At 47.6% G+C, this 24,527-nt stretch overlaps 1 protein-coding gene and 1 pseudogene across 6 annotated transcripts; both read left to right on the forward strand.

Moving 5' to 3' along the window:
* The first annotated feature begins 4,592 nt into the window (after positions 1-4,592).
* On the forward strand, positions 4,593-23,559 carry SEMA4A (semaphorin 4A). 5 transcript variants are annotated; one of them, XM_079104314.1, is made up of 15 exons: positions 4,593-4,810; positions 5,827-5,994; positions 8,083-8,243; positions 9,282-9,341; positions 9,497-9,595; positions 9,810-9,915; positions 10,737-10,853; positions 11,215-11,339; positions 11,481-11,653; positions 13,016-13,166; positions 17,639-17,819; positions 20,716-20,834; positions 20,946-21,103; positions 21,725-21,825; positions 22,213-23,559. In XM_079104314.1, the coding sequence occupies exons 2-15, from the start codon at positions 5,856-5,858 to the stop codon at positions 22,803-22,805; spliced, it is 2,283 nt and encodes a 760-aa protein (XP_078960440.1). In that variant the 5' UTR covers positions 4,593-4,810; positions 5,827-5,855; the 3' UTR covers positions 22,806-23,559. The 5 variants fall into 5 exon arrangements, with proteins under 5 accessions (XP_078960440.1, XP_078960442.1, XP_078960441.1 ...); XM_079104315.1 differs by lacking the exon at positions 4,593-4,810 and adding an exon at positions 4,830-5,102; XM_079104316.1 differs by lacking the exon at positions 9,497-9,595.
* On the forward strand, positions 18,851-20,709 carry LOC306640645 (transcription initiation factor TFIID subunit 9-like; annotated as a pseudogene). Its single transcript has 3 exons — positions 18,851-19,215; positions 19,351-19,606; positions 19,727-20,709. The product of its transcript is annotated as a transcription initiation factor TFIID subunit 9-like (transcript).
* Positions 23,560-24,527: the final 968 nt, after the last annotated feature.

Genomic DNA, 24,527 nt, shown 5'->3' on the forward strand with positions numbered 1-24,527 from the left:
GAGAGGATGGAGTGTCCGGAAGGAAGTGGGCAGATGTGATAGCTCAGAGTTCACTTCTGCTTTCAGCACATACCATGTCCTTCTTGCCTCGCCCCAGGAGGAAACTCACCCACCACCAACCTAGACCTAAAAGGGAACCAGAACTGGTCTGTGAAGTCTTCTGCCCGGGCTGGCTCCAATACACTCACTTCCTATTTCCTAAAAATACTATTAAGTCTGGAGAGGAGCCAAGCTGCTCCCAGGTGGCAGAAAAGCCATCAGCCACCATTTTACTTACATGTATCAGAGAGGGCAAGTGCCCTGCCTGGGTTCACACAGCAAGTTAGAGGCAGCCAGGTCTAGGATCCAGGATGGAGGGGCCTTTTTCACAATCCTCCTGCATACTGAGAGAGACCAGCCTAAAAGGGACTTTTTTTTTCTCAACTCCTCATTTACCAATGAAGAAGTTGAGGCCCTGCAGGGACAGAAGGGAACTCTGATAGTAGGGTTGCTTAGGATCAGAGTTGAGAGGGGACACAAAGACCCAAATCTCTACCTACTATCCAGATGAGAAAGAGTTCCCAGAGAAGAAGGAAACCCAGAGAAACTGGTCATAAAGGGGAATTGACTCCAGTTGATCCCAGAACCCAGCTGGGGAACATCTGCATGGTTGTGCTTGCCTGAAGGTGGGCAAGGGTGCTGAGCAAGGACTTGGGGGGTGGTGAGTAATGTACTCTCTCCTTGCCTCGCCCCCACATATGGAGCCCCTCCTCCTCCACACATGTGGATCCAGGAACCACAGAAGGTGGGGCACAGTGGGACGCGGGAGGAGGAGGAAGAATATGGGGAGATTCTAGTCCCTCCCACTTAGAGATGCGGTCGCCATGGTGACTAAGGACCAGTGAGGCGGGATGGGGTTGGGGATGGGGGTGGGGGTGTGGCAGGGACGAGGCACTGGGAGACAGGAACGCCTGGCATTCCAGGGGGAGGGAAACGCGGCATTCCCCAGCTCCAGGTAAGGGAGCGGGAGAGCTGACAGTTCTGAAAGGAGGAGGCGGGCCATTGTCTGGCGCTGGCTCTGCCCTGAGGAGGGGGCAGAAGAGGGGTCGGGCCATTGTGTGCGATACTGTGCGCAGCCTTCCAGCACTAGTCAGACTGGAGGAAGGGACCTAGGAGGCACTGGGTAAGGGGTTAGGAGGGACTGGGGCTGTGTGGGTGGCAGGAAGGCTGGGGTGGGAAGGGGGGGGGATGCTGGGGAAATCCCCTCCATACAGTAGGCACTTAAACGCACATAAGTTGATTTGACTTGCTTGTGATCATAGGACAGGTAAGGGGCAGGGTTGGTGGGTCTAAGGAAGGGGAGTCGGGAAGCAGATGTTCCCCAAGTCTGCACTCTTCTGAGGGCTGCCCCTGAGGTTGGGAGGGAGGAGGAAGTGGGGGAAACTGAACCTACCAGGTCACTGGTGAGACCCAGAGTGGCTTCTGTCCTGACTCCAGGAGCCCTTCCCTGCAGAGCTCTGAAAAGACAGAGGCCTTGAGGTTGGTCGAGGTTCCAAGCTAGCTGGTGTAGGGTGAAAATCTATCCCTCCATCTCCCCTCCCACCTCCGCCTGCACATCTGGGTCTCCACTCTGGGCAATGAAGCCTGGCAGGAAGGGGCTATTGTCGCATGGGATATAGAGGCTGTGGAGGAGGAGTCTGTGGGGGAGCTGGACCCTGGCCAGGGGAGAGGTTAAACTCAGCATTGTTATGGTGGAGGTCCCCAGGCTGGGATCCAGGGCTTGTGAAGCAATGAGGTAGGGAACCCCCAGATTGGAGCTATGATTATGATATAGCTCTGATAGCCGGTCCCTGAACATCTAACCCCACTGCCACCCCACCTGACCTGCTGCCCCAGCCAGAGTGCTTCCCCTCTCTGGCCTTAGTTTCCTCATTTGTACAGTGAAGGAGGAGGTGGGGCGCTGCTGGCTCTGAGCTTCCTGTGGGCAGGACCTGCTGCATAATTTGTGGGGCTAGGTGCAAAATTAAAATGTGGGTCCCCTGCTCAAAAATTATTAAGACTTTCAAAACAGCATTAGGCCAAGCGTGGGCCCTTCTGAGCACAGGGCCCTGTGTGATTATACTGGTCACGCATCCGTGACGTGACGCTGGCCCTGGCTGTGGGCTCTGCCAGCTGCAACCTGTGAGACTTTGAATCTGACTTCAGAGGCTCTGTTGGGAGGGGTGCGCTGCTGGGGACAGAGTGCCTCACCACTCCATTGGGCTTTTCTGCTGAACTGGACATGGAGGCAGGGGGTGGCAGAAGGTGGTAGGGGAGGCAAGGAGGTGTGATGGCCTCTCTTCAGGTAGGTTTCTGTTCTCTCTGAATCAGGAATCGCCCCAGAGATACTGTTTTCTAGCCAAGAAGAGATAGAGCTTGCTACTTTCCCACCCCAGCACTCACCTTCTCCTTTCAAGTGGCTCTGAACCGAATTTTCTTGTGGGGGAGGGGGATGAGGAGACAGGAGGTGGACTGAGGGAGCAGGACTCCAGAGAAACTGTGTAGCCAAGGGATTAGCTTCTGAATGAAGCAGAGCTGAATTTAACTTAGCTTCTAGCTGTGTCACTTCCCTGGGCTTCACTTTTCTTCTCTCTAAAATGGAATTATGTTAAGTCTGGGAATGCAGCTCAGTGGGAGAGTGTTTGCCTAGCAGTCAGGAGACCATGGGTGCTATCCTGAGTCCTGCAAATTAAATTAAACTAAATTAAAAATAAATAAATAAAACAAATTTTAGTAAAAAATAAAATGAGGTTGTGATCGGGCATGGTGGTGCTCATCTATAATCCCAGCAACTCTGGAGGGTGAGTCAGGAAGATTGCAAGATCACAAATTCAAGGCCAACCTGGGCAATTTAGTGAGACCCTGCCTCAAAAAAAAAAAAAAAAGTGCTGGACATGTACCTCATTGTGGTCAAGCCCCCCTGAATTCAATCCCCTGGACTGCAAAAAAATAAATAAGTAAAATGAAATGGGATTTTGGTGGCAGTGACCTGCTGAAATTCCTGACAGGACACAGAAGTCCACAGTACAACTCTCCATGTTGGTTGGAGGGGCTGCAGAGAGGAGGTCTGGTTTGAAGGGGAATCCAGGGTCTTGGGAGGAACTAATGCGGGGTATCAAGTCTACCACTGCCAGAGCCTGGGAATAGGCCATCAGACAGGGAGGAGTGCGACTGGAACTCCCCGCCTCTAGTTCCCCCATCAAATCTCCTCCCAGTGACCCAGATAAGCTAATCTGCTCAAATGGAGAAGGCCCTGGGGCAGGTTGGCTTCCCAAATCTGAGCTGGGGGGAGTTTCAAGGAGCCTTTGCAAATGGGGTCACGGGAATGGAAGTTTCCTTTGATTCTGAGAGCCTGGCAGAGACTTGGCAATCAGCCTCCAACCGACTTTGCAGGAGTCTTATGCAAGTCTTGATAGAAATGGTGGTCAGGAGGGGTCGGTCTAAAACCAACCCCTGGGAAATTGAGAGATGATAGGAGGAGGGAGAGAAGAAAGATGGGCAGGTGGGCTCTGATAGGGAATTCTAAGAAGTCGTGGGCTGTATCACCATCCTTGTCGACTGGTGCTGTGGCAGGAGGGATGTGAGTTAAACTACAGCAAGAACTTCCTGGTAGTGAGGAATGTGCACTTAAGATGGAGGTGGGTTATTTATTGGAGTTGGATTGGCCCAGGAACATCTGTGCTCTTTAACCTATAGTCAGCTGACCTGGCTGAGTGGGCAGGAGCCTACTCACTTTATAGGCCACAGTGCCTCATTAACCCTGCATTATGAGGTCCCTCTGGAGCCTTTAGGGAGGAATGAACAGCCACCATTAGGGGCTGAGTGCCTCAGAAGTGCATTTCATTAAACATGAGCTCAGACGGGAAATTTCCTGGGCTTCCCATTGGCCTGATGCTTCCTGAGAATGATGGAGATCACACTGCAAGGAGGGACTTCCTCAGCAAAGTCATGAATAAGAGCCTAATACAATTTTTTTTTTTTTTTAATCTTTTAAAGATTATAGCCTTGCTGGGCATAGGTGGTGAACACCTGTAATCCCAGCAGCTCAGGAGGCTGAGACAGGAGGATCTCTATTGCAAGACAATCCTGGGCAACTTAGCAAGACCCTATCTCAAAATAAAAAAGGATTGGGGATGTAGCTCAGTAGAAGTGCACCCCTGTGTTCAATCAGGAATAAATAAATAAATAAATAAATAGTAGCCCAACCAAAAGTGGGAGATATGAAGCTTAGACTGCTATCGGGACTTCCCAGTAGGTAGGAGTGGTAAGACCCCAGCATACTGGTAAGTGGAAAGAGGAATATGAAAGATCATGATACCATATCTCCTATCTGGGAAATCTTGAGCAGGAGAAACCACAGTTATGCTGGTTAGACTGGATGTGATATGAGAAAGAGGCAGGAGAATCACTGAAATGACCTAGAAGGGCCTTTTAAACTTTCTGGATAGAGTGAGGCAAGAGGAGGGAGGGAGAGAGGTGTGTCTCCTGGGAGGCGGGTGAGCATTTTTTTTTTTTTTTTTTTTTGTTCCCCTCCCAACCCACTGACTTCCGCCCAAGCCAGGATCTGTCACAACTTGAGGTGGAAATTCTGGTTTCCCTGGCCCAGAACTCCTGTGTTGGCTTTGGGACGATGGGCACCTGGAGGGCCGTGCTCTCATTCCAGCCGGGCTGAGCCTTCTTTTCCCTGCCTCTGGGGCCTGGGCATCCCCTTCTTCCTTCTCTTGGATGGCACCCCCACCCCAGAGCCTGCACACCAGGGTTTCCCACTGTGGCTGGTCCGAGGGGACGTGAGGTGAGATGGGCAGCTGGCGATTGGTGATCTTAGGGGAATGTGCTGCAGAACCTCAGGGAGGCCAACAGCAGGAGCAGAGAGATAAGGGAGAGGGGACAGCCACAGAGGCTGGGACACAGCCAGCCAGGCTTCCCCTCAGGAAATACTGGTAGCCAAACTGGCTGATGGACTTGCATCACCTCCCTGGAAGAAGAGGGCCAGGTGGGCCTAAGAATCAAAGACCCTGAACCCCTGGGGCTGGGGGAGAGGAGAGCTGGCTGACTCAGACCTGGTCCACCTACCTGGGTCAGGGGTGAGTACGAGGCAAAATTTGTCAACAGATCTAAAAGTGATAGGAGAGTCAAATCCTAAGAATCTATATTTTGAGTATAGGAACTTGCTCCCCAGAAAGTCCCCTACCTAGGGCAGGCAATGGTTTGGGCTCTGGGCTCTGGGCTCTGGGAGGGGGGAAGATTAGATAGGAAAGACCCAAAAACTTCCCTTTGAGTTAAGTTAGAAAATGTTGGAGCAGTCAGGTGCCGTGGTGCACACACCTGAAATCCCAGCCGCTCAGGAGGCTGAGGCAGGAGGATCGGGAGTTCAAAGCTAACCTCAGCAATATAGTGAGGCCCTAAGTAACTCAGCAACACCCTGTCTCTAAATAGAAAATATATGAATGGGCTGGGGATGTTGCTCAGTGGTTAAGCACCCTGGGTTCAATCCCTGGTACCAAACAAAACAAAACAAAACAAAACAAAAAACAGAAGAAGTTGGAGCAGAGCTACAGGTGGGAAGGACAGGATGGGGAGCACCAGGGTCTCTACCCAGAGGGTCAAGTTAAGCAAGAACTGAGGCCTGTGAGTGTAATGGAAATGAGACTGAGGGCACTTCCAGATAGGGAACTGTCCCCTCCCATGTAGCACCCCCCCCCCCCACTACACACACCCTTCTGCTGCCTGGGGCTGTGCTATTGGTCCTCAGTGGGCATGTGGTAAGAACTGCTCATCCAGAAAGTGCCCTGGTGCCTGTTTCTTCAGAGCCGTCTGGTGACAGCCTCTGGCTGAGCATGGCCCTCCCAGCCCTGGGCCTGGACCCCTGGAGCCTCCTGGGTCTCTTCTTCTTTCAACTGCTGTTGCTGTTGCTGTCACCTCCGACCGCAGAGAGTGGTGGGCAGGGACCTGTGCCCAGGGTCAAATATTATGCGGGTAAGTATCTGATGGGGAACATGAACTGGAGGGAGTGGAGGAAGGAGAGAGAGGGGGAGAAAATGGACATGAAGAAACAGGGATGCTAAGCAAGTGTGAGGCAACCACCTTGTGTGTGTGTGTGTGTGTGTGTGTGTTGAACCCGGGCCTTGTGAATGCTAGACGAGCACTCTACCCCTGAGCTACATCCCCAGTCCTAGAAACAGCAACTGAGGGCCTCAGAGAAAGAGAGACAGCCAGAAATAGAAATTAAGATTGAGAAGCAACCTACTTGAGGTACAGATTCAGGGAAAGGAAGAGAGGGACCACAGGTTCTCCAGAGGTTCTCCAGGGCACCACTTCTTTCATTTCTGCGAAGTTGGTGATATCTTTTCCCCCTTCCTTGTCAGCTTAAATCCGGGGTACCTTAAATCCCTAACTGATTTCACGCCCCCAGATGCCCCCAAATCAAGGCCCATCAAGGCCCATGCTAGAGGATCATCTGCAGACCTGGCATGCCAGGCACAGGTAACCTGCAGAGATCACCCTGGACCATTCCCTGTCCTAGACACCAGGAGTACAAGCACTTGGGATGGTCTGGTTGGGGAGTGGGCCCTGGCACCCTGCAGGCATAGCTTGGCTGTTTTCTACTGGAGCTGTGGGGCTGCTGGCCCTCTTGTCCCCAGAGAGAGGGTTCAGGGAAAGACACGGCCCCAGTAGGGGTTGTAGGGACAGGTCTCTAGGGCACAGCTGTGTCTTTCACATCTTTCTGGGGCAACCTGGTAAAGGAAATATAGTTGTTTTTGTTGTTGATTTTTGTTGTTGTTGCTTATTTTGGCACTGAGGCTTGAACCCAGAGGTGTTTTAACATATCTCAACCCTTTTTTTTTTTTTTTTTTTTTTTAGACAAGTCTCCCTAAGTTGCTTAGGACCTTGCTAAATTGCTGAGGCTGGCTTTGAACTTGTGATCCTCCTGCCTCAGCCTCCTGAGTATCTGGAATTACAGGCATGCACCGCTGTCCCTGACTTATAGTTGCCATTGATGGACAGGATTCCTCTGTGTTGGAGTACAAACCTAGACAAGACTTAGCCAGCTCTAAAGGAGCTCATAGCCTCAAAGGGTTTTGGGGAGCAGAACGAGCAGACAATCCTGCTGCAGGGTGGTCATTTCAGTAATTGAGCGGTGTGTACAGTTCTGAGGGAGGCCTGGTCTCTAGGAGACCCCTCTTCCTGAGGCCAGCCCTTCTAGCACCTTCCCTACTTTATTCTTCAACTCCTCTTCTTAGTTCTAAGATTCTTTGAGCCTGCAAAGGTAACAGGGTGCTAGTCAGCCCTCTAAGGTTAAGATGTGATGGTGAGAAAGGAATTGAATAGCTCCTTTCCCCTAACTGATGCGCTAATGGGACACACACATACACACCACCACCACCATCACCATGTTATATTTAGAAAATGGATAGGACTTAAATGAGTCTCCCCCAACCGGATGCCCAGATGACATTCAGCCATGACCACACAGAACTCAGAAAAGAAGAAAACTGTTTCCTTTCTGCACACCATGTTTTTAGTGGTGGAAATTTCCTGTGATAGAGGAAGGAGGTGGGTTGGTGGTGGGGGCATCAAGAGGAACCCCACAACCCCAATGCTCAGTCCTGTCTGTCCCTCCCTTCCCTGCTTGTAATTGGAAACACCTTTCTACCTGTCCATCTGACTGTGGAACCCCTCCCAATGGGGATCAAGGTGTCCTTCCCACTGCAGCCCCCTAGTCCTGAAAGAGCAACCCTTGGGGCCCTCTTAATCTCCTTTCTGTCTGCCTGGGGTGTGGGCCACGCTCCCCCCGTCCCAGGGCTGTCATTGCCCTGTCCCTGGCAACATCTCTCTATTGTGGGCTCAACATGCAAAGCTCCTGTGACTGCCAGGAGGGTGGGGAGCAGGGAATTCGGGTGGAGAAGAGTGGCTTCAGCTGCCGAGGCTGGATATGCTCAGCTCTCAAGGTCTGTCTTTCTCCCAGGTCCTCTGCTGCTCCTGCCAAGCTTGACCTTGTCCTACCTTTGTCTTGGGAATCAGCTGCTGCCCATCACTTTCTCATTGTCTCCTTCTGACCAACAGGAGATGGACGCAGGGCATTGAGCTTCTTCCACAAGAAGGGCCTCCAGGACTTTGACACTCTCCTCCTGAGTGGTGATGAAAATACTCTCTATGTGGGGGCTCGAGAGGCCATTCTGGCCTTGAGTATCCAGGATCCAGGAGTTCCAAAGCTAAGGAACATGGTGAGGATGTTGGGTGTGGGCTGGGAGTCAGGAGGGCGCCAGCAGCTGCCCTATGCTGGGGCTGCCTGTGGATGAGTAACAACCCAATTGCTGTTATCTACCATCAGCAGCAATTCTTGTTATATATATCTTGACAATATAACAGACAGGAAATGTTATTGTGGCTTCATTATTTATTGATGTCATGAATTTTTGTTGAATAATATTGACTCAAAATGACTGATATGGAAATCATTGACATATGAGATAAACATTGACTCAAATTATATCAATAATTTGATATAATTTGATATCCACCCACTGATGGAAATCACTGAAGCTTCTATAGTGTTGTCACCCTACTAACGGGAGTAATGGGAGGGAGTGAGGAACAGGAAGGAAGAAAGAGGGTGTTAGTAAGTAAATACTGATCAATTCCATGGTTTATTCTCAATATGTGGTCTGCTGACCACCTGCATATATGCAGTGTTGGTAAAAAAAATGCAGATTTTCTGAGGTGTGACCCAGGAACTGAGGTTTTGACAACAACTCCAGGAAACACATGATCTGAGAACTCATGCTTTGCATTGAGTGTTTATGTAGACTACCTGGTGTGTCCATCTGCAGCATATGACATTTAAGAAAAATTTTGTAGTTGTAGATGGACAGAATACCTATATTTTATTTGTTATTTTTATGAGGTGCTAAGGATCAAACCCAGTGCCTTATACATGCTAGATAAGCGTTCTGCCACTGAGCCCCAGTTCCAGTCCTGCAGTCTATGACATTGACCAAATCACTTAGTAAGTGGCAGAGCCTAGATTTGAACTCAGGTTTGTCTGATTCCATAGGCCGCGTTCTGCCATGGAGCTGTGTCCTGAAAAATATTAGTTTTATCAGGTTGATAGCCCGGATTACAAACGTTACTGTCCATCAGCAAGTCACTAACCACATGCCTACTTGCAATTTCATGCCAGCTCTGAGAAGGGGATAGCAGGTCACAGAAGATCTAAAGACCTCTTTTCCCTTTGTCTCCCCTTCCCAACTCTCTTCCTTCAGATACCCTGGCCAGCCAGTGACAGAAAAAAGAGTGAATGTGCCTTTAAGAAGAGTAATGAGGTAAGTGGAGGCGGGGACATGGTGGCTCTGGGTGGAGAATCGTGGTATCTCTAAGGCCATTACTGAATGACCTTAGATGGAAGTGAAGGGACAACCTCTGGGAGCCAGGAGTTTGGGGAAAAGGTCTGGAGATCTGAATTCTCTGTCTCTCCCAGACACAGTGCTTCAACTTCATTCGTGTCCTGGTCTCTTTCAACACCACTCATCTCTATGCCTGTGGCACCTTTGCCTTCAGCCCAGCTTGTACCTTCATTGTGAGTTACCTGACATCCAGCTCACTGGCCCCAAAATCCTTTCTCACAGCTACCCCAGCCTGTCCTCTGTAGCTCTGGAAAACTCTGGTCCCTCAGGACCCTCATGAGCTTCCTGGCCCCAGACACATTTCCCTGTCCCTTCCTCCCTCATGCCCCTCATTTCCCAGATGTGAGACCCTGGCATTCTGGGCCCCCAGCCTCTCTCCACCTCTAGGGACTTCAAGATTCCAACCTGTTACCCATCTTAGAGAACAAGGTCATGGAAGGGAAAGGCCAAAGCCCCTTTGACCCTGCTCACAAGAACACAGCTGTCTTGGTGGGTGAGTGTCAGTCCTCCTGGTCCATCCCAACATCTGCCTTTTCTGGTCACTGTAAAATATGGAATATGATAGAGTTTCCTAAAAGGCAAGGGACAGAGAGGTGAGCCAGGAGCCTCAGAACACAAGATTTAGAGGGAGAATCAGGCATCCAACCACCAACTTCTACTATAACTGTCATAAGGAGATGGAAGGAGACAGATAGATGTAGAGAGACAAAGAGCATGATGATCTGGGAAGGGTGTCAGGCAGAGAAGAGAACTGGGATTCGTTTATTTGTTCAACAAATGTATACTTGTGCGGACATCTCCTCTGGTGTGCCAGGCATGGGGCTGGGTATAAAAGGGGTTACAAAGAAGAAATCATGGCCTGGTGCCTTTCCTGATACAAATCATGACAGACTTCCCACCCTGACTCCCTGGAGGAGGTGGCCTTTGACTTTTGAGCAGGACTTGAAAGATATTAGGTAGAGGGACAGGGAAGGTGTTCCAGGAAGAGAAAGGTAGGACTCGAGGTGTGGAAGAAAAAAATGTAGTCACCTTCTGAGATCAGTGAATGCAAGTGGTTCAGCTGGTATGTGAAGGAGTAGCCAGAGAAAGACTGGAAGAGTGCCCAACACAAAAGGTCACAGTGGTCATTTCCCGTGGAAAAAGGGACCTACAAAGAGTGCCTGTGTGTGCTGGGTATGGGGGTGTGTGAGCTGGGCTTTGGGGCTCTGCAGGAAGTCATAGAAAAAACGAAGGGGACAAACTGGCTCCAATCACAGGCAGGGCAGGGCACCCTCCACCTGCTAAGTTCTCTCCTCCCTTATCCTCTGGTCCTAGATGGGATGCTCTATTCTGGCACCATGAACAACTTCCTGGGCAGTGAGCCCATCCTGATGCGCACTCTGGGCTCTCAGCCTGTCCTCAAGACTGACACCTTCCTCCGCTGGCTGCACCGTAAGGATCTGACTTCCAGCCAGCACGGGTCTGGCCCCTTTCCCGAGTCTCCGAGACCTGGCACTGAGTTGTTAATCAATGCATACTATGTGTGCATACTAAAAGTGATACACACTATGTGCATCACTCTTAGGCACTGGGGGTTTAGCAAGGAAGAGGACAAACCTCCAATTCTCCTGAAGTTTTTGTCTTATGTAAATAAATTAAACAGCTGCGTGCGCGCACACACACCATCACAAGCTGTGGGATCTGAGGGCAACCTGTTTCATGGATCCTAGAACCAACCCAAGGGTTTTCACCAAAGGGAACCCTGGCCATCAAGGTGCTCAGTCACTAATCCCATTTTGCCCCTGCCCTGCAGCGGACGCCTCCTTCGTGGCAGCCATCCCTTCGACTGAGGTCGTCTACTTCTTCTTCGAGGAGACAGCCAGCGAGTTTGACTTTTTTGAGAAGCTCCATACCTCCCGGGTGGCTCAAGTCTGCAAGGTCTGCTGCCTGGGCGGGAGGCGGGTCTGTTTGCGGGGGAGCCAATGGGAAGGTGGCAGAGGCGGGGCAGAGTTCCAGAGGCCCAATGGGAACTGGGATAGGCGGGGCGGAGGCGTTCCCTGACTCCTTGAGCTCCCGCAGAATGACGTGGGCGGTGAGAAGCTGCTGCAGAAGAAATGGACCACTTTCCTGAAGGCCCAGCTGCTCTGTACCCAACCCGGGCAGCTGCCCTTCAACGTCATCCGCCACGCGGTTCTACTGCCCGCCGATTCTCCCTCCGTTCTCCGCATCTATGCAGTCTTCACCTCCCAGTGGTGAGCTGGAGGTTGGGAACACCCGGGCTAGAAGAACGTCTGTGGTCAGTGGCTCCCTGGCTCACGGAAAGGAGACAGATAGAAAGGCATTGATTTGGTTGTCACCACATCCCAGGAATTTCACTCATGTCCTTCACATAGATGGGAAATGTAAAGCTCAGAGAGATTCTGACTAGTTTATCCTAACTGCCTCTGAAATGATGGGAAGAAGTTCACAAAAAGCAAATGTTAAAATCAATAAAATAGATAAGAAAATGGGAAGAAATGAAAGAATACAAGACGTTAAATAAAATTAAAGAAAAAAAAAACAGAAAGAGAAAGAAAAAAGGAATAAAGAAGAAGCTGCAATAGCTAGAGTTAAGGCCAGTGATGCTTTTCATAAGATATTGTATAGTCCCTGGCTGCCAACCACAAATTTATCTCTGAGTTTCCTAATGGCCAGGGCAAAGAGGGAAACACCATCACTATCACTAGAGAAAAATAAAGTCATTGTTTACAGGCTGAGAACTGTTAACTGATTTTTCCAAGGTCTCTCAGCCATGCTCTGACCCCACCATGTTTAGTGGGGTCAGACCACCACACTACTGACAGTGTGTTAAATACCAAAGTTATCTGGTGTAAGTAGAGTCTGGTATCCATGAGATTCAAAGCTGTGTACAATGGTCAGGTTAAAGAGAGAGAAAGAGCTGGGCGTGGTGGCAGATGCCTGTAATCCCAGCAACTCTGGATGCTGAGGCAGGATGCAAGTTTGAGGCCAGCCTCAGCCATTAAAGTTGCCCTAAGCAACTTAGTGAGACCCTGCCTCAAAAAAAAAAAAAAAAAAAAAAAAAAAAAAAAAAAAAATTAAAAAGGCTGGGGATGTAACTCAGTAGTAAAGTAGGTTAAATCCTCAATACAGAGAGGAAAGAGACATCTTCTGTCTTCATAGACCACAAATGAAGAAATAAAAATACTCTAGTAGTCAGGCTGTTGTAGATTCTCTGAGAACAAAGAATCCAAGGGGCCTCAAGAATAGGGCTTCATGTGGAGCTATCCTGGAGCTGCTTGTACTGCCTTTCTTATGGGTATAGCCCAGCCGAGGCAGGAGCCACCCCAGGGCCTGTGCCCCAATTAATTCTCATTAAGGATAATCACATTTCAGATTCTAAGATGGGCCTAGAGCCAGGCCGTGGGCTAGACTCAGGCAACTCCATGGGCTCTCCCAAAGCTTATCACCATTGCAAGGGGAAGAAGAGGCAGTTGGAGGTTGCCCAGTGCTTCACGCTCCTGCCACCCTCTCACTGAGTGTGGCCAGGGCTGGAGGGGTTGCTGACTTGGATGAGAAAACCATAGATAGCATCTATCCCCTCTGGCTGTCTTCAGGCAGGTCGGTGGGACCAGGAGTTCTGCAGTGTGTGCCTTCTCTGTCACGGACATTGAGAACGTCTTTAAGGGGAAATACAAGGAATTAAACAAAGAAACTTCACGCTGGACTACTTATAGTGACAGTGAGATCAATCCCCGGCCAGGCAGTGTGAGTATAACCAATCCCCCAGCAAAGCCCCTACAAAGAGGTATACATATAACATGCATGTAGAAGCAACTATCATAATGTGATAAATGTCCAATAACTGTTTGTTACCTACCAGTCCTGTCTGGAGCTGGGTCAGTATCTTATAAATGCTGACTTTGGCCCATTTACATTACACTCAGTCCAGCTGCCCACATTTCACAGGTGTCCAATGTCATCCTACATCCAGCACAGTTGCCAGGTACCTCTTCTCCAAGACTAAGTGCACACCAAATATCTGAACATATTACTGAGGAATTAAGGCAACAGTGTGCCAGACTGTCTTTGGCATGTTCAACTGCATTTCTTATGTAACTTTCTTAAAAATCAAAGATATATATACATATATATATATATGGATATATATACATATATATGTATATATATATATGGTTTAAAAAGTCAAAAGTTACATAGATACCTGATTTCCACAGTCTGTATATTGATTGCATCTGGTGTAGTTTAAGTATCTCTTGTAAATTGTTCAGTGGTTAGAGCTAGAGACTTAATCAGATTCAGGTTTGATTTTTGTGGGCAAGATTGTTACATTGTGGTTGTTTGTACTTCCTTCTGGATATATGCAATGTTCCAGAAAACCCGCAGTGGCTGGGCATGGTGATACATGCCTGTAATCTTAGCTATTGGGAAGGCTGATGCAGGAGGATTGCAACAGCCTGGACAACTTTGTGAGACCTGGGCAACTTACTACATGGCTCAACTGTGAATAATAAGATATAAAATACAATATTGATCTGCTGGACATGGTGGTACATGGCTGTAATCCCAGCAGTTCAGGAGGCAGGAGGCAGGAGGATCTCGAGTTCAAATCCAGCCTCAGCAACATAGTGAGGCCCTAAGCAACTTAGTGAGACCATGTTTCTAAATTAAAAAAAAAAAAAAAAAAAGTGCTGGGGAGGTATCTTAGTGGTTAAGCATCCTGGGTTAAATCCCTGGCACAAAAAAAAAAAAAAAACCAAAAAACAAAAAAAAACCTCATATTATATATATATATATATATATATATATATATATATATATATATACACACACACACATATATAATACATGTAAAATATAAAATGATTACTTTGCCTTTTTGTATAAATTTGATTCTCCTGGGGTCAGTAATTATCTGGGTTTTTTCCCTTGCTTTGTTTTCCAAGTTCTTATTTCTACTTCAACCTCAAATTCTTCCTGAATTATCTGCATATTTTCTGAAGACAAGCCCATTAGCTATTTTAACAGTTTCATGTTCCTGGAGAGCCTTCACATCTACCCTGTCTAGACTGGAGGCCCTCTGCATCAGCTGCTCTCCTGGAATCCCCCTTCTTCATCATCCTGGGGATTCCCTGATTTCTTTCCTGACACATATTCACATATTGTGATTGTGTTTCTTGCATCCCATGGCTTCCCCCCCCCGCTTTTTTTTTTTTTTTTTTTTTGTATCAGAGATTGAACAACCCAGGACTACTTTACCACTGAGCTACGTTCCCAGTCCCATTTATTTATTTATTTATCTATCTATTTATTTATTTATTTATTTATTATTTTCAGATGGGGTCTTGCTAAGTTCCTGATGGTCTCACTCAGTTGCTGAGACTGGTCTCAGCCTCCCCAGTTGCTGGAATGCACCACCACACCCCGCTAAATTAAATGTTGTTATAGAAGAAGCCCTGGGTTTAATTTATGGTACTGCAAAAAAAAAAAAAAAATTTGTATTGAACTGTTTCTCTTCCTTCCTTCCTGTTTTCTTTTCTTCTTTCCTTTTCATTTTCTTTCTTTCTTTTATTTTTTCTTTCTTTCTTTCTTTCTTTTTTTTTTTTTTTTTGAGATGGAGATGGGGTTTGCTATGATGCACACCAGGCTTTCCTCAGATTTCTAGACTCCAGTGATACTCTGACTTCAGCCTCCAAGTAGCTAGGACTACTGCACCCACAGTGAAGATATGTATATTTCCTTTCCATCTGCTATTTTTCTCTTGAAATTTATTTGCTTGTCTTAGAGTTTTCCACTGTCTGTATATTGATTGCATCTGGTGTAGTTTAAGTAGTTCTTATAAATAGTTCAGTGGTTAGAGCTAGAGACTTGATCAGATTCAGGTTTGATTTTTATGGACAAGATTGTTACATTGTGGTTGTTTGTACTTCCTTCTGGATACATGCAATGTCTGGCTGCCCAGTGAAGTAAGGATTCCTCTTTTGCAGAATTCTATTCTTGTTTTCTGAATATTCTAACTTTTCCTAGGATAGTGATGATAGTTTTCTGTGACATTTTTTTCTCCCTGAATAATTTCTGTTTCCTCTTAGGTTTTTCTTTGTTCTTCCCCTATTCCTTTGTTTGGTTTCTTTCTTTCATTTTTTTGTGGTTTTACTTACAAGTCTGATAGTCCTTGGCTATCTAGTGTGTGTGTGTGTGTGTGTGTGTGTGTGTGTGTGTGTTTTGGTACTGTGCGGGTTGAAACAGGAGGGACTTTGCCACTAAGTCACGTCCCCAGATCTTTAATTTTTTTATTTTGAGATTGGGTCTCACTAAGTTGCTGAGGCTGACCTAAAACTTGTTGTCCTCCTGCTTTGGCCTCCCTAATTACTGGGATTACAGGTATGCACCACTATGCCTGGATGTTCTGTTTGCTTCTTAAACTGACTTTCAAATAATCTTTATTTAGTCTTCCCTTTAATTTCACTTTCAGAAGTAGCCAGATCCATAATTCACACACTTTACGAATTCTACCTTGTAAATCAGATGATTTAGGGGCCAGGGGTACCTGAAGAAGAGGATTTCTTTCTCTCTGTCTCTCTCTCTCCCTCCCCCTCCCCTCTTCCTGTTTCCGGGCAGTCTTGTTTGCTCATTACTTAACAGTTGCTAAGATGTGAATGCTTTTTGCCTTCTTTCCTGTTTTCCACATCACTTTAGTTTTATGACTTCAAAAAAAAAAAAAAAAAAAAAGAAATCCCATCAGGTACAGTGGCATATTTCCTGTAATCCCAGCAGTTTGAGAGGCTGAGACAGGAGGATTGTGAGTTCAGAACTAGCCTCAGCAATTTAGTGAGGCCCTAAGCAACTCGGTGAGAACCTGCCTCTAAATAAAATATAAAAAGGTCTGGGATGTGGCTCAGTTGTTAAGTGCCCCTGGATTCAATCAAAAACAAAACAAACAAACAAGAAATCCCTTTGGACTGGGTGTGGTGGCACACACCTGTAATCACAGCAATTTGAGAAACTGAGGCAGGAGGATTGCAAGTTTGAGGTCAGCCTTGACACCTTAGTAAGACCTTGTCTCAAAATAAAAAGGACTGTGGCAGAGTGCCTCTGGGTTCACTCCCCAATACTGGAAAAAAAAAAAAAAAAAAAAACCCTTTGGGAGGGGCAAAAGTAGGTGCATGTATTCTAACTGGCATCAAAATGGGATGTAGATACTATTACCTCACTTTATAGATGAGGAAGTTGAAGTTCAGAGAGGTGAAATAACTTGTCTAAGGACACAATTGTAGATGACAGAGTTTGGTCTGTCATTAAGAGAAGCTCTTGGTTATGGAAAACAAGGATTCTGATTGAAGATCAGGATACAGGTGTCCCAGAGCCACAGCATGCTTGTGTTGGCAGGGCCTTTAGAGAACAGCCGGTCCCACCCCCTCATTGTTGGGTGAGAAAAAGGAGGCTCAGAATGGAGAAGGGACTCTTCCAGAGTCATGCGTCAAGTTCATGCAAAACCATGATGAGAAACACTGCGTGCCACACCACCCCTTCCTGTGATATCCTCTATGCCATTGACTCAGCAAACATTTCCTGAGCACACTTGTGCCAGGTCCTATGCTATGTCTTGCCTGCAAGAAGCCTCTCCTGCTTCCTGCTGACTGCCAGGCACCGCGATGCAGGTGCTAAGGAAGACAGTAGTGACAGTTAACCTTTCTTTCTTTTTTTTCTTCCTTCCTTCCTTCTTTTCTTTCTTTCTTTTCTTTTTTTTTTTTTTTTTTTTTTTTTTTTTGTAGTAGGGATTGAACTCAGAGGGGCTTAACCACTGAACCACATCCCCAGCCCTTTTTATTTCTTGAGGTTGGCCTTGAACTTGTAATCCTCTTGCCTCAGCCTCCCAAGTCTCTGGGATTACATGCATGCACCACCAAGCCCAGCAATATTAAGTTTTCTTGAGTACTTACTGCATGCCAAGCACTGTTCTGATGACTTTTCATGTATTAGTGCATTTCATCCTCAGGAGCCTATGAGGCAGTTCACCCTTGAGGAACCTCAGGCATGCTGAGGCTGGTATCAGGCAGTTCCAGAATCTGAGCTTTTAACCACCATCCTGAGATAAGGACAGCCCTGGGAGAGGAAGGCAAAAGAAAACAGCAGAGGGGGAGGAGGGAAGGGAGGGAAGAGTCAATGGGTGAGCTGAAGAGATGGGCAAGCCAACCTGATCTGCCTCCTTCCTCCTTCAGTGCTCTGTGGGTCCCTCCTCTGATAAAGTTTTGACCTTCATGAAGGACCATTTCCTGATGGATAAGCAGGTAGTGGGGACGCCCCTGCTGGTGAAGTCTGGTGTGGAGTACACACAGCTTGCAGTGGAGACAGCCCAAGGCCTTGATGGGCGAGATCATCTGGTCATGTACCTGGGCACCTGTGAGTAAGGGGCTCTAGGGCACTTCCTAGAGCAGGGGCTAAATAGGGAAACCTTCAAGTCCATCACTTATTCATTGTTTTACAAATGTTTAATGTGCCTGGTGCTCTGCTATACTTCAGCACTCTGTTCTGGAAATACAGTAGGGAACAAGACACTCCAGTCCCTACTCTTTATGTGCTTTCAGTTTTAAAAATGTAACAGGGGTGAAGAATGAATGCAAGGAGGAGAATTGGAAACACAGTGTATAAAGGTCACTCCTTTTTGTTGTTGCTGTTGTTATTGTTGCAGTGGTGGGGACTGTGCATGCTAGGCAAGCACTCAACCACTGAGCTACACACCATCCCTGAAAGAGCCCTGAGATCACTCCTTCAGCAGGGAATGTAGCTCAGTGGTAGAGTGCTTGTCTAGCATGCATGAGCCCCTGGGTTGGTTCCCCAGCATCACCCCCTGGGGAAAAAAAATCGGGGGGACCCCTGTGATGGTAAAAAGATGGGCAGGAGTTGGATGTGGTGGCACATGCCTGTACTCCCAGTGGCTTGGTGGGAGCTGAGGCAGGAGGATTGCAAGTTCCAGGCCAGCTTGGGCAACTTAGTGAAATCCTGTCTCAAAATAAAAATAAAAAGGGCTGAGATGTAGCTCAGTGGTAGAGCACCCCAGTACCACAAAACAAAACAAACACAAATTTGTGTCTTTATAGAGACAGACAATAAGCATCCTGAATAAGCAAATTACATAATATTATAGTATGTTAGTTATGAGATTAGAAAATCCAGTAGAGCAGTAAGGAGGAATCAGGAGTGCCAGTGGAGGTTACAATTACAAAAAAAAAAAAGATATTTTCTGTTTCTGTCTGTAGTGCACTGGCTTGCTGCGACGTTACAGTGGTGGTGGAAGACCGCAAGGCAAAGAAATCAAACCCCTGGGCTGGGGTTAGCATCATCTAACATTAATGTTATTTCAGTCCTGATCTTGATGCAAGTTCTTTGCCTAGTGCAGTTTTTCCAACCCCTGGAATACGGGTGAGCAAAATCAGGACTGAAATAACATTAATGTGGATGATTTAGCCTGAGAAGTTTGATCACTGGATATCATGGGGTGTGGCAAGATGGCTTCTCCCAAGAGCATGCCAAAAGGAGCACAGATGATGGCACAAATCCTGAAGGATATGGGATTACAGAATAGGAGCCAAGATCAGATGTTGGAATTTGCCTTCCCATATGTGACCACAATTCCAGATGATGTTAAAATTTATTTTAGCCATGCTAAGAAAACTACTGTTGATGCAGATGATGTGCACTTGGCAATCTAGTGTGGAGCTGACCAATCTTTTACCTCTCTTCCCTCAAGAGATTTTTTTTTATTAGATATAGCAAGGCAAAGAAATCAAACCCCTGGGTTGAGGTTGTGGCTCAGTGGTAGAGCGCTCATCTAGCATGTTGAAGGCCCTGGGTTCAATCCTCAGCACCACATATAAATAAAGTAAAGGTACTGTGTCCACCTACAACTAAACCAAAATATTTTTCTAAAAAGAAATCAAACCCTTTTATCATCAATCAAGCCATATTCAAGTCCTAGATTGCCTCCTGATAGATATTGCTTAACAGCTCCAAACTGTAGGTTCAAGTCTTTACAAAAAAAAGCATCTACTTCTGCAGGAAGAATAGTAAGCAGTTCCATGGTTAAGTGTTGGTTCAGTTACTAGCAGACCAAGTACTCCACAAACTATGTCTGTTTCAACTAAATTGGGACTCCAATGTCTCTAACAGGGCAAAAGTTTACAGTACAGGCTGGGGAGATAGCTCAGATGGTAGAGTGCTTGCCTTGCAAGCACAAGGCCTTGGGTTCAATTCCCCAGCACCGCAAAAAAAAAAAAAAGAAAAAAAGAAAAAAAAAGTTTACAGTACAGATGCCTGCTTCACAGTACTCTGCTGTAAAAGCCTTAATTCCTGTCACATCAGCAGTTCAGAATATTCTGATTAATCTATCATTAATTGGGTCCAAAACCATTCTTATTACCATTAACATGGTATCATCACAAAATACTGTCAATGAATCATCAAATGCATTGAAAAGAAAATGTGATGATAATGATGAGGATGAGGATGACTATGGTAATTTGTAATTTGGCTTTGATGCATGCATGTAACCTGTATACTTGGTCTTGAATCCATTGTACTGAAATTAAAGAAGCATGCTGGATATCTCCAAGTTGTGTTTTAGAAAACTTACATAGTATCTAATGAATAAGTAGTAACGAAATGATTCATTGATTTGTTAAAAATAGTTTATTATATATTTTATAATATATGTTTATATGTATATATAAAATATACAATATATTTTAATACTCAACATATATATGTGTGTGTGTGCATCTATATGTGTGTATATATATATGTATATATTAGAGACAGGGTCTCTATGTTGCCTTGTTAGGTTGCAGGCTTTTGCGTTTTGTTTTGTTTTGTTTTTTGTACTGGGAATTGAACCCAGGGTTTCCACTGGCATGTAGATTGCAACTTATTAAAAGGTGGTCAGGGCAGACCTCACCAAGGCACCTTTGAGTGGAGACATTGGATGGATGTGAGGGAGGCCAGTAATGTGGTTTTCAACAGAAACAGTCAGGTGCCCGCTGTCCCATATCTATGGAGAAAGCGGGCAGCTGGGTTTCTCCAGGGATAGAGTTTTCATGCAGTTGCAAAGGAGAGTAGCCTCAGGGACTTTAAGTCATTTACAAGAGACCTCCATCAGCAGGATGCGGAGGAAAATGAGTTGTCTGACTGATCTCTACACACTGCACATTGCGCTTCAGGAGCATCAGGCAGCTGGGGAGGCCACACCAAGGTAGAAAGGGCTCTAATATCAAGAGGAGAGTTCAGCTCTGTTTCTCTATAGCCACAGGGTCCCTGCACAAGGCTGTGGTGAGTGGGGATAGCAATGCCTATCTGGTAGAGGAAATTCAGCTGTTTCCTGACCCTGAACCTGTTCGTAACCTGCAACTGGCCCCCACCCAGGTAAGAAGGGACCTGATCCTCAAATGGCCATCTGGTAGGGCTGGCCTTGGGGGCTGGGTTGGGCTGGCTCCCTGGGCCTGGGTTCTCTGACACTATTCATCTCTCTTTCAGGGTGCACTCTTTGTTGGCTCCTCAGGAGGTGTCTGGAGGGTGCCCCGAGCCAACTGTAGTGTCTATGAGAGCTGTGTGGACTGTGTTCTTGCTCGAGACCCCCACTGTGCCTGGGACCCTGAATCTCGAACCTGTCGCCTTCTCTCTGCCCCCAACCTGTGAGTGCCAGTCCTGGATGGTGGCTGAAGATGGCCCACTGAGACCCTTCTTACCCAGCTTCTGCTACTGTTCCTCCCTCTCTTGGGGCACTGACACATTCACTCCAAGGGACCAGGGACCCTCTGGGGTGGGTTCTTCCTAGGATAGCATGTTGCTAGGCAGTTTTGAAGCTGTTCTAGCCATCCTAGCTCTTCATCCTTCCTCTATTCTGCCTAGTCTCCTTGACCCACCTTTTCCCCTCTGCATTTCCCTCCCTTCCTTCTCTGGTTCCTTACCTTTTTTTGTTGTGGCGGGGCAATTCTGGAGTTTAAAAATCCAGGGGTGCTTTACCACTGACCTACATCCCCAGTCCCTCCCTGCTTTTTTTGGTACCTGGGATTGAATCCAGGGCTGCTTAACCACTGAGCAACATCCCCAGCCCTTTTTATTTTTTATTTTTGAGATGGTCTCACTAAACTGGTTAGGGCTTTGCTAAGTTTTTGAGGCTGGCCTTGAACTTGAGATCCTCCTGCTTCAGCTTCCTGAGTGGCTGGAATTACAGGTGTGCACCACATGCCTGGCTTCCTGTTCCCATTTTTGTCTGTTTCAAAGGATGACTTTTGCTTGCTATGTCTTTTCAGGAATTCCTGGAAGCAGGACATGGAGCATGGGAACCCAGGGTGGGCATGTGCCAATGGCCCCATGGGCAGGAGCCACCGGCCTCAGAGCCGTCCACAAATCAGTGAGTGTGGGACCAGGGGAGGCTCCAGGGTTCTGGAGGACTTCTGAGTGGGTGGGCATTCCTGCTCCATGCCTGACTTAAGACCTGACCTCCAGAGTTGGGATAGATCTGGGTCCTGGCTATAGGGAGGAACAGCAGGAATTCTGAGCTGGAAACTAAACTGGGATTCAGATTGAGACGGAAGTTGGTTTGGTGACAGAGTTGGAATTAGAAGGACTGAAGGTGTGTTTGAGATCCAGGATGAAGACAGACAAGGGGTGACCACTGAGTTTGAAAGTTGAAATAGAAGCTGGTGATGACAGTGGGGGTCTAGGTGTACGTTAGAGACTCTCCTGTCTTCCTTCTTCCCTGCTTCCTTAACGGTTTTGGCCTTTCCTTGTCTTCCAGTTAAAGAAGTCCTGGCTGTCCCCCACTCCATCCTGGAGCTCCCCTGCCCCCACCTGTCAGCACTGGCCTCTTACCACTGGAGTCATGGCCTGGCAGCAATCCCAGAAGCCTCTTCTGCAGTCTACAATGGCTCCCTCTTGTTGTTGCCCCGGGATGGAGTTGGGGGCCTCTACCAGTGTGTGGCCACTGAAAACAGCTTCTCATACCCTGTGGTCTCCTATTGGGTGGACAGCGAGGAACAGTCCCTGGCCCTGGATCCTGAACTGGCGGGCATTCCCCGGGAGCGAGTGGAGGTCCCGCTGACCAGGGTCGGTGGTGGGGCTGCCATGGTTGCCCAGAGATCCTACTGGCCTCACTTTCTCATTGTCACTGTTCTGCTCGCCTTAGTGCTTTCAGGAGCCCTCATTGTCCTCCTTGCCTCCCCACTGGGAGCTCTCCGGGCTCGGGGCAAGGTCCAGGGCTGTGGGACCCTGCCCCCTGGGGAGAAGGCCCCACTGAGCAGGGAGCAGTGCCTCCAGCCCCCCAAGGAATGCAGGACCTCTGCCAGTGATGTGGACGCTGACAACAACCATCTGGGCACTGAGGTGGCTTAAACTCTGGGCACAGGCTAGAGCTGTTGAGTAGAGCAGGCTCCTGGCCATGCTGGCTGGGAGACCCTGAGCAGAGCACCCTGATTAGGGTGGGAGTAGCGCAAAAGACCATCTTCCTTCCATGACTGGAGCTTCTCCTGCCACTCAGTGCCACCAGCGGCATCCTGTGGGGCTGTGCATGGCAGCCTGTCTTGCATGGGACTCCCTTCTACCAAGCCAGGGGCTCTCTCACGGGAGGCTGCCCCCAGGCCTGCACCTATGATGAGAGGACCTGGAGAGGATCTTACGCTTCTGGCCATTCCAGGGACCCTCCAGAAACGTACTGTTCCAGGAGATATGGAAAAACTGTTCCAGGACCCTGTGGTCATGGACATCGAACATCAAAATGACCCTAAACTAAGACTCTGCTCCTGGAAACTCTACCTTGAAAGCAGCTACCACCTGGATACCAACCCTCCCTTCTCCCAGGGGTTTCCAGGATTCTCTAGGGAGCTTCCCATTCCTGCTCCCCTTACCAACCATGCACCACTGACTCTAGGAAGTCTTTCCTAAAGTCTGACCAGCTTCCCTCTTGCTTCTATTCAGGTAGATTGTGTTCTTTCTGCCCTGGCTAGAAGGGCAGGGGTAATCTGAGCCTTGTTCACTCCTTTACCCTGGATGACCCCTTGACCTCTGACCTCTCCCCTTCCCTATGTTTTGAGATTCTGAACACTGCTTGTCACAGACAGTTTATTTTTTATTAAAAAGACAAAGCTCATGACTGGTGCTGTTTTTGGAGGAACAGAATGTTCCCACAGAGGAGAGCCAGGATGTGCAGCAAGAGGTCTGAGAACAGTAGGGAGGACCCACAACTGGGTTTGTAGGCTGATTGCTCTCTTGGACACCTGAGTAGCTCTGCTGCCTGCCCAGAGCCCTCCCCTTCACTCTGGGTGTTGCTAGGGAGCACCTTGAACCTTGCCTGCAGCACCCACCACAGTTGGTGTTGACCAGCCTCAGCTTGTTTCTGCTAGACAGGTGACTCCTTGTCATTACAGACTCCCTTGCAGGGCACCCACAGTTGCCATCCCCAGCTCTCCCACGTTTCTCGTGACTCCAGCTCAGCCCCCTGAGCTGCAGTTGGCTTCAACTCTTGGTAGACGAATTTATAGAAAGACTGTGCAGCCACCTCCACACACTTTTTGTGTGTGTTTGTGGTACTGGAGATTAAACCCAGGGGCACTTAACCACAGAGCCACATCTCCAGTCCTTCTTATGTTTTTTTTTCAAATTTTGAGACAGGGTCTCACTAAGTTACTTAGGGACTCGCTAAGTTGCCCAGGCTGGCTTTGAATTTTCAATCCTCCTTCCTCAGCCGCCCAAGCTGCTGGGATTACAGGCATTGTACCTGGCTTGACCTCACATTTTGACCAAACTATTCTCACAACTCTCTTCTATTATAGGTTCTTATTTATTTATTTGTTTGTTTGTTTATTTAGCAGTCCTGGTAATTGAACCCAGTGATGCTTTACCACTGAGCTACATCCCCAGCCTTTTTGTTGTTTTGTTTTGGCTTGTATTTTGGTACTGGAGATGGAATCTAGGGGTACTCTACCACTGAGCCACATCTCCAGTCCTTTTTATTTTTTATTTTGAGATAGGGTCTTGCTAAATTGCTTAAGTCTTTGTGAAACTGCTGAGGCTGGCTTCAACTTGTAATCCTCCTGCCTCAGCCTCCCCAGCCACTGG

Source organism: Sciurus vulgaris (assembly GCF_902686455.1).
Source record: "Sciurus vulgaris genome assembly, chromosome: 1".
NCBI classification, from domain to species: Eukaryota; Metazoa; Chordata; class Mammalia; order Rodentia; family Sciuridae; genus Sciurus; species Sciurus vulgaris.

Bases quoted from the DNA above. Each gene is read 5' to 3' on its own strand.
- SEMA4A (XM_079104314.1), top strand. From the start codon at position 5,856: ATGGCCCTCCCAGCCCTGGGCCTGGACCCCTGGAGCCTCCTGGGTCTC. The intron at 10,854-11,214 runs GTAAGGATCTGA...CCTGCCCTGCAG, and splicing joins CTTCCTCCGCTGGCTGCACC to CGGACGCCTCCTTCGTGGCA. The intron at 21,104-21,724 runs GTGAGTGCCAGT...ATGTCTTTTCAG, and splicing joins CTTCTCTCTGCCCCCAACCT to GAATTCCTGGAAGCAGGACA.